Here is a 17,851-nt window from a genome sequence, read left to right as displayed (position 1 = left end):
TTAGTGGGCCATGGGGTTTTGGCTTTTGTGTACAACCACAGTTAAATTCCTAATAAAACACTCTCTTGAGACAGCAACATTGAAGGTCCACCAATCAATTTATATCGTCACCATCTTCAACAAAAACACCTTTTAAATTCTCAGACACCTGAGGCAATCTTGACAATGGTTTTATTAGTATTACTGCAACACAATCAAGTAAGTTACGTGACAAATCAATAGCGCAACATTAACACAATCTTGAAGTACGATACATTCACTCCTGTTTTTACACTGGAGAGCAGTATGACTGATGTAACACACATAGGCATGTTGTATGGATTAGCATTAGTAGAATATTGAAGGAGGAATGACAGACAGAGGAAGGGAGGACCCTGGAGAAAGGAAGAGCAAAGAAGGGGCGGGGTTACTGCCAGTCTATTTAAACTGGCTGATGGGGGCGGGGATTTTGATGTCTTGGCCTTTCTCCAATTTCTTCTCGCACTCAATAAGATAGGTCACTCCATCTATCACAGTCTGCACCAGTTGGACCTGAGCACACGTTGACATAGACAAGAGTAGTATGGTCATGGTAATATAATAACTGCACAATTGTAAAAAAAAAAAAAAAAAATTAACTGCTCATGGGCCACAATCTTGTGTCCAGTCCTGCAGTTTAATGCCACTGACCTCTGATTGGCCCAGCCTGTCTAGATTGGAAATGTCAAAAGTGCTTCCAACAGCTGCAGTGTCCACTCCCCCCGTGCCTCTCTTCTGGAGCCGCAGGTTGTCCAGGATTTTAGGCAAACGAGGGTCCTGCAAGGCAGGACATATTCATGTCAACTGAAGATCAGCTATAAAGTTTAATACACAACAGACATGATATATACAGTAATAGATAAGTAAACTGAGATTAGTATCAAAATATGCAAAAGTGGTGGTTTATTCTTCAAAGGAATACATAATGCCCTACAAAGGCAAAAGCACAGTAACTACTGCAACACTGAACCTGAGAAAAATTGCTTTTTTGTTTACTGTGGTTTGCCTAGGTTTTAGTCTGGATCTTGTAGTTACTGCAATTTTCACACTCCTGTCAGTCACATGACAGGTCATAGTCCTAAACTGGAGGTTTCAAACTTTTTATGCTAAGGACCCCCAAATATGATGATCCACTTACATGGGAACCCCATTCTAAATATTTAACAGAAGCTATATATTTTCATGTATACCAAACCATGTAAACTGTGTATAAATTATAGTGTGAAATATTAAAGACACTTTTTTTGTGTCCAAAATTTAATTATTGCCTTTTATTTGTCATTGTCCTAAACAAATTATTGTATGGCAAAGCTAAATATTTTATCTGGAAGATATTTACTTTGTATTAAGTTCACAGCGTATCTTTTTTCTACACAATATTAGAATATTAGAGAAACGGTTTCAGTTATATTAAAATGTATAGTGTTTTCACAATCAGTTTTGTTCTAAAGCAGCTTAATAGAAAATATTGCCATAAATTAGTGTGCAAGCTTAAGACAATAGTGGTGCTAAGTTCTAAAAACTTATAAACACACAGCATACGAACTAGACTTAAAGAAATAGTTCACCCAAAAATGAAAACTCTCACATCATTTACTCACCCTCATGCCATCCCAGATGTGTATGACTTTCTCTCTTCTGCAGAACACAGACATAGATTTTTAGAAGAATATCTCAGCTCTGTGGGTCCGTATGACTCCAGTGTTTAAATCCATAAATCCATATCTTCAGAAGCCATATTCAGAAGTCCTTTTTGTTCCATTCTTTCACATTTGAAAGTGAAAGGTAAAGTGGAGATTTATTGTGAAAAAAGGACTTTAATATTGATCTGTTTCTCACCTGCACCTATCATATAGCTTCTGAAGACATGGATTTAACCACTGGAGTCATATGGATTACTTTTATGCTGCCTTTATGTGATTTTTGGAGTGTCAAAGATCTGGTCACCATTCACTTGCATTGTATAGACCTACAGTGCAGAAATATTCTTCTAAAAATCTTAGTTTGTGTTCAGCAGAAGATAGAAAGTCATCCAAATCTGTGATGGCATGAGGGTGAGTAAATGATGAGAGAATTTTAATTTTTGTATGAACTATCCCTTTAAACATCTGTACGTTGTGAGGAAGGACAGATGAACACTTCGAAATATCATTTGGTAGATGTAGAATTGGTTTTTAGTCCTTCTTTATTGTTAAAATACATTTTGTAAAAGATTTTCTTTCCCTAAAATTTTCCACAGACCCCCTAGCACCCCATTAGACCCTTGGTCTAAAAGATTTCAGTGCTCAGTTTTAACTAAGTTTTGACTAAGTGTGTAGTCAATGCATTTTGCATTTGCACAGCAGCACAGAATAGAGAAATATCTACTGGGCTATATTTTTTAATTTCTAGAGAGAGCACCTTGCTGAGGCGGGGAAGGGTAACATGGACACCGGCTCGTAGGCCTGTCCCCAGGTTTGATGGGCAGGTGAGGATGTAACCTAGACGCTCGTTCCACATGAATTCCCAACCTTTCTCCTGGATCAGTCTCTCAACCTGAGGGAAATAAGAAGTTCTTGTGAGAATGATACATGAGTGACCTGTTCAGCTACAATCATAATCAAAAAGAAGATATTTTTCCCCTTTAGAATCAGCAACTTAAACAAAGACAATGGCATGCACACACATAATTACACACAGATGCACATCTGGTAGGATGATGTGTTTTCAACTGTATGTTCACAAAAGGGCATTTCTGGCAGCCGCAATAAACACGGATGCAGTGTCCCTCACAGAGCACTGTTGGATAAATAATGAAGGCTTGTGCAGCTTTAGCAGTGACTGAGAAACAACATACAAGTGTGTGAGCTCACCTCTTTAAGGCCCTTGCAGAAACGCTCAAAGACCCTCTTCATGTTGCCCCCCTTCTCCATGGAGATCACACGAGTGTGGTCTTCCTCATTTATCCACACCAAGAAGGTTTTCTCATTGTTATGCCTGTCATTGAAAGATATCTGGTTATTCTGTATCATCTGCAACAATAATTAGGCTAGTATCTTTGGCCTGTAAACATATCCATGTGATCAGGGGTACAAAAACCATATTTGCAACGCATAGGGGTGCCACACAAAGGAGGATCCCGAATCAACCCTAAGGGAATCAGTTGGACATTACATACTGTATGTCCTTTGATGATTTGTTAGCTCAAAAACATCAAAATATTAAAAGAGGTAATTTCCAAAATGAGTTTGGCAATGTTGGGGCACTTCCCCTGGGAGACAGCAGAAAGAAGTGGAAGAAGAGGATGAATAATGCAGGAGATGTTGGCAAGCTGTGGGCAAACTGCGTGATCGATATCAGACCTGAGTGTAAGGCTTCAGACTATTTCAAGCTGTAACGCTACCCTGACAGAGAGCATTGTCAGCCATTAAACCACTCAACTCTTTCAGCCAAGAGAACACTACCATAATTATACAAACAGCACCCGTCAAAGGTGCTTTAAGTGTTTTTTTTTTTGTTGTTGTTTGTTTTTTTTTTTTTTGGAATGGCATGACAGAGATCACTGAATTAGGTGTACTAAAATATCACACCTTCTCTGTGAAAAACAAAAATGTGACTTTAGGCCACAGTCAAATTCTTTGTTTAGTCAATCAGAAGACTTTATGGCGCTTTCTGCCAGTGAATAATTTTGCACATTCACAGGACAGCCCATATTTGGGAAGCAGGAAGCTTAGGGGCCATTCAGACCGAATGCGTACTTGTGTTTAAAAAAATTAGTCGCAGCATAACAAATAGAACAGAATGCACGTTTTTCGAGACACATTTTTTATTTTTTTTTAACTTGACATGGCGTATTAACCCTTGTGCGACCTTTTCATTTTTGTTTTTTTCGATAACTTTGGCTGTGTTAATGCCAATGGCATAAATATTGCCAAAGGTGTGTATTTTTGGGGGAATTTTGATATTTCAACCTCAGGTCCTATAATACATCTATAATACATTGTGTACACAAAATAGTTACACTTAGGACCTTAAGGACAAAAATGTCCCAGTTGAAACTCATTAAAACTGCAATATTTGATCCCTGTATCATTAAGCATAAAATCATGAATTCTATGATATTATGCTTTTATTCTGGAGCCCTGGCTTCAAAATGTAAATTTTTTATATTTTCCACCAGATGGCGCCATTTTTCTCCTGTTTAGCCTATGGAGCATATACATGCTTTTTTCCTATTTTCTGTTTGCTGTATTATAGAGCACTACAGGCCAATTGAGTAAATGATGCAGCTAAAATTGTGTGGGTGTGTTGGTATGGACGTCAGAGTGTGCTTTGTATGTGTGTACTGAGAAATGTGTGTGTGTGTGTGTGTAAGAAACAACAGTGGCATTATGTAAACAAACTGGCATTTAAAGGGTTAAAATCCTGAAAATGAATAAATATTTGGTAGTTATGATCAGGACTGATGTTGGTTAAAAAAAACTAACTCATTGAAAGTGGAAAATAATATTAATATATAATATTATTATGGCAGTTTTTTGACGTGGACATTTTTGTCCTCTAAGGACCTCTGAGTAACTTTTTTTTATTGATGCACAAGGGTTAAAAACATGGCGCTCCTGCGCAAGACGCTGAAAAGACATTGAGATGTGGTGCAATGATCAAAGAAGTCTATCTAGCGCAGTAGTTTTCAACCAGGGGGCCAGGGCCCACTAGTGGGCTTCAGCACACTTTCAAGGGGGCCTCAAGATGACTTAAAATTATTTAAAACAAATTAGAATAATCTAAAAAAAAAAAAAAAAAAAAATTTTTTTAATAAAGATGTAATATTTCTGGAATCACAAAATTAATTTAGATTCATTGTTTTAATTGACACTCCAAGTTTCTTACTAAAAAAGCAGCTTTTTCATCAATACAGCAGTAGTCCAGAGGAAATATCTTAGCCTACATGGCGGGCCTTCGAATATTTTCTCTGACAATAGGAGGCCTTAAGCCCAAAGTATACTTTGTTCAGATGCAAACCCTGAGCATGCATGTAGAGAGCTCATGATGCAAATCTCAAGCGCTGAATGTGTGCAGCAAGATTTTTTTTTTAACCACACGTCTTTAAGCACGCATTATACGCATGTTCCTGGAATTATTTGCACTAATTTGTGAGTCCACAAGGAGGCAACACTCACATATGAGCCGTCGCTGTCAAGAAGAAGCACTAGAAGCAGATGTAGTTGCTGCTAAATATCAGGAGACAAAGGTAAAAACAACAAAAGTGGATGTGCACGTTAAGAGCGTGTGTGTGAATAGGTCTGAACATTCCTGCATTTGTATAAATCAAGGAATATAAAGACATCTTTATGGATCTAATCTCCTGACGAGTAAGTCCGGTGTCTCATAGCAGTCACCAACCACTTGTGTATGCACGCACAGTCATATGGATTATATTTTGATAGGCTTGCATCAACTCTACGCAGACGTGAGCGTTCGTGTCAAAATCGAAGTATACTTTGGCCTTTAGAGTCAAAAAGGTTGAAAACCACTAATCTAGCGCATGCTTACGTGTAAAATATAACTAAAAACAACGTTGACTGATGCAAAAATAAGTTAGTTATAAACGGTCCCATAACGGAGTGTGGTAGTTGGAATGGATCATTCAAGTTTAAGGGGATATTCAGCTACATAAGCAGTTGTCAGTTGTTAGTTTGTCGTGCAAGCTGTTTTGCACAATGTACGGTATATTTCTCACTGAAAGTTATGCTCACCAGATGCCTCTTGCATCGGGCCAGTCACGAGCCATGCCTGCACATGTCAGCAGGGGCGACACAGGTTTATCAAACAGGAAATGATCCTGCAGAGCAAAACAAAAAGCCAGTGCATTGTATACAAATTTTTGATATACACATTTCACAGCGTGACTTAAAATGATGGGGTTGAGTCAACACTAGCTAATGCTGTCTCAATAGATTTGTTGACAGGGATCAGCATTCATTACACGGATAGCAAATATACCCACATCAATAAGCTGCTGCTGCTCCTGTTCGGTCATTTGAGTGAGACTGTAGTATTTGCCTGCCAAATCACCCTTTAGGCCTCCCAAAGCATCAACCACAACTCTCTCCACCTCTCTGCGCTCAGCACGGGTGCAGGCTGGTGGTAGGCTCAGGCCCCGGATACTCCTGCCTGTCCTGACTCTTGATGACAGCACGTACTTCTCATCGAACATGCCACCCCTTATCTGATGGGACGAAAGAAAGACAAGTATTAACACAATGGAAGTAACTTGAAGTAACTTCTGTTTCTGACTGGTAAAATACCATTTAAAAATATTAAAATCTTATCTATTTGGTCCCAAATATTCAATCTTGAATATTTAGATACATCCTTGATTCTGTCATGCAAGAATTTATAAAATGACAAACATGACTTACTATTGTTACTATTGTTAAAGGGGTCATGACATGCCTTTTTTATTATTTTAATAAGTTCCTTGAGGTTTACTTATAATATTAGTAAAGATTATTTCACAAAAACAGTCATTTATTTGTAAAACATGATCATTTTCCACCCTCATTCTGACCCTTGGTAAGAAACGCTCTGTTTTGGTGCTGTTTCTCCTTTAAGACTCGACAGTAAACGCCCACTATTATGATTGGCTCTCTGCTCTTGACTGACCTGCTCTCTCTCTTTATCATCTTACTGCTCAGTGCTACTGGGTGGGCTACAGAAGTGATTAAATGTAAACTAAGCGCTGATGTGTTGTTGTGGAGGCGGTCAGATGCAAATGTCTACCACAGTGGGACATTGCAATGTGGAGGAAGTAGAGAACGAGTCATTTTGGCAGCTTGGTTTCAACAGCTGTTTTTGCAGTGAGGAGGAAGTTTTGAGTTCTGAAACTTACAGTATGTTTTATAGTACAGTGACCTCTGATATGTCAAAATAAAAAGGAAAATCGGTTCCTCATGTCAAGACTCCTTTGAAGACATACATGTAACTAAAACATACCCTCCTACCTTACTGGCATCCAGGTCAGTGGGGTGCTTCATGATGCAGGGATCATAACCATTGTGCCTTTCTTTGATGACTGGGTTAAAGAGGTCAGCAAAGACCTGCATGAAACATGTTTGATTAACTTTAGTCCTCCAGAAAAATGTCCTTCTCTTAATATGCCATATGTCTGATATAATATCCTCTCATATTACCTCATAAGACTCTTCATCCCCTGCCACCATGCCAACTGTCTTTATAAAGGGATGGCCTGGATTGTCCACGCCTGTTTGGATGGCTTGGTCCAAAGTGTAACCATTAGGAGTGGCTTTATCACACAGCTTGGCGTATAAGGCAGGTGACAGGTGACTGGCCATACAATTGTTGTGCTTCCGCAAATCTGGATATTCAGCGCTGTTGGGGTATATGAACTAAGCCTTAGTGAAGGCAAACTGTTTAGATTGAGAAAAGATTTCATTTTACAAAATTCAGGACATTGGCTCTGTGTGTCTCAAAATCTAGTGAGTTATCAACTTAGACAGCATTTCTGGGCATCATTGGCATGCTTCATACATGTCAAAGCCAACTGATGGTCCATCTGCGCTGTTTATCAATAATTTTGCTATATAAACATATGGTATACAGACGATTTTGATTGTTGCGCCACGTGTCGCTATTTTACAGCGTATTTTAGGCTGGAGTGCAGCTTATAATTTGTCTGGTTAAAAGAACGTCAACTTTTTAGCGCAAGAACGCATTAACGGCCTCTAACAAGACAGTATTTCGGGCATCATAGGCGCGTTCCCGAATGCAGGCAGTTCACTAGGTTTTGAGACACAGCCAATTTTCAACCAGTAGGGTACAACAGGGCTAAAGACTCCCCGGGGTAAAAGGCACTTTTGATTTTATTTTCTCCCAAAATACTAAACGGCAGCAAAAACCACCACAGAACTTTCCTTAACACCTGTTTGTCACTATACACTGCAAAATATTCCTGAGCCATGAGATAATTGTGATAAATGAGATAAAAGTTTAATTTTGAGGTAAATTTGATCTAATATTTAATCATTATTAAAATGTTGCAATTTTCACTGGCGGCCAAAAAATAATGCACAGATTTTGCTCTTATGGAAAGAAATTGGTACTTTTATTCACCAAAGTGGCATTCAGCTGATCACAATGTGTTGTCAGGACATTAATAATGTGAAAAATTACTATTACAATTTGAAAACAATGTTGAGCTTAAACTACTTCTCATCGAAAAATCCTCCACGTGCAGCAATGACAGCTTTGCAGATCCTTGGCATTCTAGCTGTCAGTTTGTCCAGATACTCAGGTGTCATTTCACCCCACACTTCCTGTAGCACTTGCCATAGATAGAGAATAAAAGTACCAATTTCTTTCCATAAGAGCAAAATCTGTACATTATTCCAAACTTTTGGCTGCCAGTGTATATATCTAATGAGAATCCCTGAAATGATCACATTTATTTTAAGAAAAAAGACTTATTTATCATTTTCAGTTTTGTTCAAGGTGATTAACACAAAAGTTTTTTTTTAATAACTGACCAATTTTGCGCCATAACCTTTGTTGATTTATAAAGGCTATACGATATCACTATAAACCCCCTGGGGGTCTTTTACCCTGAGTGTGTGGGCTTTTTACCCCATGTTTTGGGTAAAAGGCTGCACTACCACCTTTTAAAAAATTATAATAATTTAATCAAAACAACCTATTATGCTGCACCATCAATATTCAATTAAAATACATTTAGTTTTTTCAATCTTGATACACTAAGTGACAAGAAAAAAGCAAATGTTTCTTAAAGGAATATTACGGGGTTCAATGCAATTTAAGCTCAATCGACAGCATTTGTGGAATAATATTGATTACCCACAAAAATTTATTTTGACTCGTCCCTCCTTTTCTTTAAAAAAAGCAAAAGTCTGGGTTCCAGTGAGGCACTCACAATGGAAGTGAATGGGGCCAATCCGTTCATGTTAAAATACTCACTGTTTTAAAAGTACAGCCACAAGACATAAACAATATGTGTGTTGACATGATTTTACTGTGATAAAATCAATAACTAACCTTTTCTGTGTAAAGTTATCCAATTTTACAACTTCATTACCAAAACGATGTAATGCCGTAAACCCTAAAATGACCCTAAAAACTACAATTTAAACAACTTTACGGCTAAAATAATGCACAGGTTTTTACAGAAGAATTAATTTAAGTGCTTTTATAAATTATAAGCTTCACATTTCTGCATTTAAACCTTTAAAAAAATTAGCCCCATTCACTTCCATTATAAGTGCCTCAATGTAACCTCGATTTTAGCTTCTTTTTTTTTTTTTTTTTTTTTTTTTAAGAAAAAGAGGGACGAGTTGAACTAATTTTTGTGCTAATCAACATTATGCCACAAATGCTGTACTGATCCCGGAATATTCCTTTAAGATGTGCTATTAGCCCCGTTGTACCCTGCAGGTGCATTTTCAGCGATACATATTTGCATTATCAGTGCATGCGTCTCCGAGTCAAACTAATACAACATTAATACCCATTCCTCATTTTGTATATGAGTGAGAATGAAAATGTTTTATATTCGAGTAAAACTATTGGCTACTGTATTAAACAGTTGCGAACAACGTTGCAATGTAAAAATGGAATATGGCAGCAACGTAAATGTGTTTGAGTGGAGATCTATTCGAGAAAATGTGTTGACGTGGTAGTGCTGCGAACCTCATATGGTGAACAGCAGCATTCTGCACTGAATCACACAATGCTTTTGTTTTAATATTATATAATATAATATAACATAACATTTTATTTTATGTAACACTGTATCTAACTTGATCAGCCTTGGGTCATTCAATAACCCAGAATCAATTAACATCCTTTTACGCTCATTTAGGCATTTCTGTCATTCAAAACATGGTTTGTGTGCCGTTCAATATTACATTGCTGGAATATCAGCCGACGCCGATGTTAGTGTTTGCAGTGTGTATGGATGAAGTTACCTAGGAGGATAGATTCTGCGGACATTCGCTCCTGCATTGACATGCTGCTCTCTATTCAGGAAAAATCCCACGGTCAAAGACCCAGCACCGACCAACGACAAGATGCCCACCTTCCTTTTACTGGATAAAACCCTTACGAAGCTGCTTGCCATTTTTAAAAGCCCACAAAAGACAAACAGTGCAGACGAGATCTCTCCAGGTGATGTCGGTCTTAAAGAATTGACAAACAGAAGGACAAACACTGTAATTATTGGGCAGAAGTTGGAGGATGCAGGGGAATGCTGCGGATATCTATGCCCTTCTCTCAACTGAACAGCCGCCCGATCACCCTCCCCTCCGAGATGCGCTTACACGGAAACACAATACTAGAGATGATTCCGAAATCTAAGTGAAATCCGTGCAGTATTTCCCACCCCTCTTGCACCCCTACACCAAATAATATTTCATTAGGATCCCCAAAGTCATGAATTTAACCTTTATTTTATTCGGGTACAAAAAGGCACTAATATACGTGTTAAAGATGAAGCGCTTCAGATGGTTCACGTGGACCGTGTACGTGACTTTGAAGACTGTTGGCTCAGCGTGTTGGATTTTACCTGTGAAAGACCACAACGCCCGTCTGCGACACGCGCATGCGCACTAGAGATGGAAGCTGATGCCAATGGCCCCATTGTATAAATTATATGGTTACAGTAGATATAAGTTGACGTCATTTCTGTGGTTGAGATACGAGATTAACCTGACCAATAACTGACCGAATTCAATCAAACTCAAATTTAAGAAGGTTAAAACCTGAATATTCTAAAATATATGTTTGCCAACATTAGCTACTAGAATGAGCACACATTTTCCCTCCACAGTGGCTATTGAACAGGGTCGTTTCTGAGCATGTGGGGCCCTATGCGAATTCCTACTCTGAACCCCCAAAACTGGAATATATTAATTACACAAAACGCAAAATAATAACAACATAATATTAACGAAAAACAATAAATAACAATAAACAATTACATTTTAAAAAAAGTAAAAAATGATCTTGCTTTGCGGTGCCCCCTTGTTTCTCAGGGGCCCTGAGTGGGTGCTTTTAAAGCTTATAACTAGATAAGACCCTGATATTGAACTTTAGCTTAGTCACCATATGTGCCGTCATAAGGCCTAACCTTTGAGTAAAGTTCAGAGCATTCACTTCTCCTAGTGGAAATGAAAATCCTGGTTTAAACCGCCCCGGACCTGGATACTTTGCAGAAGTCATGTGAAATAAACAAGAGAATTACTGCTAGCAAAAATTAAAGCCTGTATAATAATCCCATACTACTCTGTAGAGCAAACAGGTCATTATTGTGAGATTAAGCACAACAATTGTGAGACATTTCTTTGAAAATGCAGTTCAAAGATGCAATCTTTAAACGTATTATTATTATTATTATTATTATTATTATTATCTTTATGTCATTTATCTAAAGCACCAGAGAAAGTCATTTGTTTTATTGTTTATAATTGTTCGTAAAGCATCTATAGGAATGAACATGTACATGTATATTTGAAATGAAATTCTAAAGGCTTACCAGTTCAAATAAACTTTTAATCAGTTTACTGTAAACTTGAAGATAATCTTTTCTTCTGAAGCAGGAACCAGGTACAAGGGCAATGCGTTTGCTCTCTTCAGAGCAGTAGAATAGAAATAGGTGTGGCCTTTTTTATAGTAGTGCAATGGTGTGGTTAAGACTTACTTCTGTTTGAAGTGTCCAATAGTGAATTAGAAGAAAACTTGCCGCTGTAACACACTAGTAGCACTGTGCCATCCGTTCATTGGCTGGCTAATGCTGCCCATCATTTCCTGGTAACAAAATCACAACCGGATTCCTTATCTGTAATTGTTGTCATCAGAGCTGCCGTAGACTGGGCATGAGATAATGTACCCACGATTATGTTCAAAGGTCACTGTGAGGACTCGATAAATGACACGTCCCTGTACAACTACAGTACCCTAAATCACAATTGCCTTGATAACCTCAAAAAATCAACTAAAAAATGTTGCTAAAAAAGACTACATTAGCAAAAGAGTCTTTACCAAATCAAAATTTCTCTTGTCTCTTGTCTAAGAAAAGTTTAAGCCGAAAGAGTTTAAAGTCAATAATGTCTTTATCATCTGCACTTTCTTCATCTAATTTTATAAACAATAATTGCCTATAGCTATTCAACTGTTAGCACCCTTATGGATGCTTGATTCTTAATTAAAAAGTCTAGACCGAAAGTGGAAACTAGCTATAAATAATGGTCAAAGTGATTCTTTTTGCAGGGAACAAAACATATGTACATATGCAGGGTTGAAATGTATTCCACTACAGATTACAGAATACATGCTGTAAAATGTAATTTGTAACATATTCCATTAGATTACTCAAGGTCAGTAATGTATTCTAAATACTTTGGATTACTTCTTCAGCACTGGTAGATTTTTTCACTTGTTTTGACTATAAAAACTCTGCCAGTACAGTAAGAAAATATACCTGTTAAAAATACATTCTCTGAAAAACCGAAATATCTTATGCAGTGTTGTTTCTAAAACAAGATCAATCAAATTGATCTTGTTTTAAGGATTTTTAGATATTTTTACAGGAAAACAATACAAAAATTATTATCAAGAATGTGATTTTTGCCCTAATATCAAAGGTCTTACTAGAAAAAATAAATTATGATCCAACGTGAATTTTCTTGATAAAAAAATATGATCGTACCTGGTAACATGTGCATGTAAAATGGCTAGAAATAGCATTTTAGCTTAGCGTAAAGATGACAGTTTACACAAGGTTTATTTCTATTTCTTCTGCTCCAAACTTTCTTCAAACTTACTTCTCTGTCTGCTCGTATGAATGTAACACATCATAAGAAAGTGTTTCACCGCTGTTCAAATGCACTTTGGATCGCATCATTTATATGTATAAATATTTTCCATCTGAAAGGATTAAATATTAAATGAAACAAATGACAATAAAATGCAAAGTAATCTCTTCAGTAATCAAAATACTTTTTGAATGTAAATGTATTCTAATTACCAATTATTTAAATTGTAACTGTAGTGGAATACAGTTACTCATATTTTGTATTTTAAATACGTAATCCCGTTACATGTATTCCATTACTCCCCAACCCTGTACATATGTGACAATCCCATTCATATAATTTAATCTCGCACCTTTTATTGTCACTGTACAACAGACAACAAACAATAAATGCTCTTTTTCAACTGGTAAAAATCCTTTAGTCAGATCAAATCAGGCATGTCAGTGTTGGATAAAACAACATTCTTAAAACATACTGTACACTTCTGTCCTAAAGTGACATGTTAATACTGTTTGACAATCATGATTTTAAATTATGCACCAATCAATAAAAAACTGGGTCCCACTATATATTAGGTGTCTTTGACTACTATGTACTAACATTAAAATCCATACAATCAATGCATTTATTGTGTAACTACATGTTGTTCTGAAAAATTCTCACAAGATTTACATTTGCTGCTACATAGTTTGATGTACATTTAGGTTTAGGGATATGGTTAGAGTTTAGATTAGGGTAAGGGTTGGGGTAGGGTTACATTTAGGATTAGGGGTTAAATTTAACAGTGTAACTACAGATGTAATTAAATGCATGTACTTTAAATGTAAGTAAAAAGCAACAACACGTATGCACATAATATGTACATTGTATCAAATGCTTAAGTACATAGTAGTTAAAGACACCTAATATAAAGTGGGTCCAAAACCTGCTGAATTTGCTATATTATGTGCAGCAACTGTTACAACAGAAAAAAAGATACTAAGAATTTGTGTTTACTACCTACATAGATTGTATTTAACCGTTGACGTTTGATATATGTTTAATTTGAAATCTTACAAAAAACGACAGTAACTATTTTTATAGTCTGATTGCCCCTCCTCTTGGAACTATTGTGTAATATCCAGCATGACACAACTGTTCCACAACTCCAAACAGAACAGCGCTAGAAAGCAGGAGAGGCAGTGGCTGCAACTCACCACAAGGAGGCGCCACGTTCCCTAGTTTTTATTTGACTGAGCCCACATACATTCGATACATTTGATTGTTTCCTTGCTTAAAATGTCTTGAACTAGATAGTCCCCAGGTAGCATAAAAGTAATCTATACGACTCTAGTGGTTAAATGCATATCTTCAGAAGCATTATTATAGGTGTGGGTGAGAAACAGATCAATATTTAAGTCAATATTTTTACTTAAAGCTTCACTTTCACATTCTTCTTTTGTTTTTGGCGATTCGCATTCATCTTGCATATCGCCACCTACTGGGCAGGGAGGAGAATTTATAGTTAAAAAGGACATAAATATCTATCTTTTTCTCACCCACACCCATCATATTGCTTCTGAAGATATGGATTTAACCACTGGAGTCTTATGGATTACTTTTATGCTGCCTTTATATGCTTTTTGGAGCATCAAAGTGCTGATCACCATTCACTTGCATTGTATAGACCTACAAAGCTGAAAAATTCAGTTTGTGTTCAGCAGAAGAAAGAAAGTCATCCACATCTGGGATGGCATGAGGGTGAGTAAGTGATGAGGGAATTTTAATTTTAATTTAATTGTATGTATCGGGTGAGGATGCAGCTCTAAGATGTAAGGTGGGCCATAGGACCCTCTGGGTGGGCCAAACAGTTGGAGGGGTGAATGAAGGTGTGGTTGCCAAGGTGGGCCAAGCTCATGATTGGGTGTTACAGGCCCACCCAGGCCCCCTGTGGAGCCGGCCTGATGCAGTGGTAAATTATAGTGCACAAATCTTTGTGTTTGCTTTCTAGTGGTTAAAAAATTGTCAGTTTAATAGTTGAGGAAATCTGCTGACAATGTTTTATTTATACATTTCTAACTAAGATGTGTTATAATTGGAGGGTTCTTGGTATTATATTAATGCATATTTACATCAATCAGTTTTCGTATTTTAGTGACAGTTTACCAAACATGGTACAAAGTTGTGCAATGTTTTGTGCAATAATGTCATCTTCTGCAACATGCAGTGCATACATTCTGTAAAACTGACAAGTCCCATTGATGCTTGACATGCACTACTTTTTTAAACGTAGAACATATAGAGCATAAACGTGGCCAAAAATGCTGTAAACTTTTAGCTCTGTTCGCACTTCTTTCCACTCCTCACACTTCTCTGAAGAAACTGACTTATGTGTCAATTATGCTGTACTTAACATGGGTTGATGGTTTACAAACATGGAAGTCTGATCTACTAAAGTGACAGATATATACTGTATATGTGTTGCCGTAACATGTTGTTTATGTAAATGGTAATACCATGGCCACTGAGCAAGGGGCAACAACCATTCTTTTCTTACTTTTACATTCACTGAGTGTTTTGGATCCGTCCCTGTTATTCAGCACAAAAATAAAGAAATAAATAAAAATAATCACATTTGTCAAGTCTGATAGAAGTATAGAAGTATTATGATAGAAGTATAATGACAGAAGTATAATGCTTGTAGCTACACATCAGGAAAGATAATCAAGAACAAAACAAAATGCAAAAATTGGTTAAATGGGTGACCTTAACCTTGGAAGATACAGCTGAATTCTGCCACTATGTTTAGCCAACACAAGGGGTGTTTCCTGTCAACAGATTTTTTCTTAAATGTTTGTGTTTTGTTACCTTTTAGATCTTAGTGCTTCCTTTGACACCATAGATCACGAAATTCTCTTGGATAGGCTTGAGAATTATGTTGGCATTTGTGGACAGGCATTAGCTTGGTTTAGGTCCTATTTATCTGACCGCTACCACTTTGTCTGTGTAAATGAGAAATTGTCAGATCAAACTAATAGTTAATAATACCTAGAATATCAAAATCCACAAAAGGAGTAGATCCTTTTCCTGTTTGGCTCCTAAACTATGGAATAGTCTTCCGAAGATATTTTGGGACTCAGACACACTCTCTCAGTTTAAGTCTAAATTAAAGACTCATCTTTTCAGCCAGGCATACAACTAATTTATCTATCAACTCATAGTTAGGTTGCATTAGTTAGGTCTGCCGGAACCAGAAACACATCTCATATTCTATAATCCTGTTTAAAAGTGAATGGCATCTCCACTTATATTATTCTATTTGTTTCCCTGTCTTAACCTCGAGATACATATCCTGAGGTTACCAGAGCCTGCCAGATCCAGCTCTGATCCTGTCTGATGTCCGACTCCGGTCCTGCCTGATGTCCGACTTCCACTACTACATGTTGCTGAGTGATGATGACTAACTGCAGTCTGTGCCAGCAGATATCACTTCAGTCTACTACGATGGACTTCACAGAGGATGAACTGATGCCAGCACCAAATGTCAGACATGGGATACTTCACTGGACACTGCCTGAAACTTGGACTCAAGATGGACTCCACTGGAAATTAATCTGCCACAAGCTTACAGTCGAACTGCAGTGCACCTTACTGACCTCTGCCTGCATCACCTTGGTCAAAGGATGGACTACACTCTTAAAATGGAATACGTAGATAATAAATTAACTGCAGCCTTCATCAGCCAAATTACAAAAGACAATGCATCTGTTTGCACTTCAGCAATTAATTAAGAATGTAAATTCTAAGACTTTAGTCATTAATATTACAGTTAATACAATATCTTTTTGTTTAAACAGCTGGCCCCTAAAACTTACTTAGTTTACTAATTTTAAATCTCAACTTGTACTACACATAAATAACTAATACTGGCATTATATTCATGCTGTTTAGCCAGAGGGGATCTGGCCCCCACAGTGAGCATGGTTTCCCCCAAGGTTATTTTTCTCCTTTAACCAACATCTTATGGAGTTTTGTGTTCCTTGCCAGAGTCGCCTTCGGCTTGATCACTGGGGGCCTAAATATAAATATAATTATTTTCTATTATTTATTTTAAGGCACAATTTACAATCATGTCTTTTTTCTTTTTTTTCGCCTTTTTTTTTAAACTGCATTATTATGACAGCTTTTTTTGTTGAAGCATAATTTTCTGTAAAGCTTCTTTGAAATGATGTGTGTTGTGAAAAGGTCTATACAAATAAAAATGACTTGACCATAATTCATGTATTCTACATAAATAATATATTAGAAATAAGCATAACCCTATAATGTACTTAAAAGTAATTAAATTAATTGAAAGTCAGTAACTGTAATCTGATTACAAGAATATAATATGTAATGCATTACACTACATTTTTTGACTAAACAGTAATTAGATTACAGTTACTAATTACTTTGTAATTGGATTACGCCAAACACTGTTCGTGATATATAGTGCATGATGGAAACAGGGTTGTAAAGTAACGAATTACAAATACTCCTGTTACTGTAATTAAGCAGTTTTTCCCAGGAATTGTACTTTTGTAAGTAGTTTAAAAATTGTGTACTTTTACTTTTACTTGAGTACATTTTAAGTTCTGTAACTGTACCTTTACTGCGCTATTTTCCTCTCTGTTTTTGTTCGATACTTCCTTGTCCTGATTTTATTTTTATCCATCAACGTGATTGGCTACGAAATGGAAAACACCATGAGTGTCTTAACTCATAATATAACACACAAGCTCTAATTTTTAAATGTAATAAAAATTGACATTATGGACATTAGATACTAGGTATGCTTAATAAATGGTATGGTTTACATGAGATAAGACCACTCACTTTGGTACTAAGTGAGAAAAACTAAAACTCTGGTCCCATTAACATCTAAGTACTAGTCATGACACCAAAGTATTAACAGTTAGCACAGTGTTAAACAGTAATAATCCTAGCCCAAAGGAACCTGGAAAGCCTCCTCTACCCCTATTCCCTTCACATTC

The 17,851-nt window shown here is 36.8% G+C and overlaps 1 protein-coding gene across 1 annotated transcript; it reads right to left on the bottom strand.

Annotated features, from left to right (window-relative positions):
* Positions 1-154: 154 nt before the first annotated feature.
* On the bottom strand, positions 155-11,719 carry ckmt1 (creatine kinase, mitochondrial 1). The gene is made up of 10 exons (XM_051690055.1): positions 11,561-11,719; positions 9,996-10,205; positions 7,191-7,389; positions 7,002-7,097; positions 6,005-6,226; positions 5,754-5,839; positions 2,871-2,994; positions 2,419-2,553; positions 670-795; positions 155-531 (listed from the first exon to the last, which is right to left on the bottom strand). The coding sequence occupies exons 2-10, from the start codon at positions 10,145-10,147 to the stop codon at positions 418-420; spliced, it is 1,254 nt and encodes a 417-aa protein (XP_051546015.1). The 5' UTR covers positions 10,148-10,205; positions 11,561-11,719; the 3' UTR covers positions 155-417.
* Positions 11,720-17,851: the final 6,132 nt, after the last annotated feature.

The sequence above is a fragment of the Myxocyprinus asiaticus genome, chromosome 46, assembly GCF_019703515.2.
Source record: "Myxocyprinus asiaticus isolate MX2 ecotype Aquarium Trade chromosome 46, UBuf_Myxa_2, whole genome shotgun sequence".
Lineage (NCBI taxonomy): Eukaryota > Metazoa > Chordata > Actinopteri > Cypriniformes > Catostomidae > Myxocyprinus > Myxocyprinus asiaticus.
The sequence above is the reverse complement of the archived record's forward strand: the minus strand, read 5'-3'. Positions and strand labels throughout refer to the sequence as shown.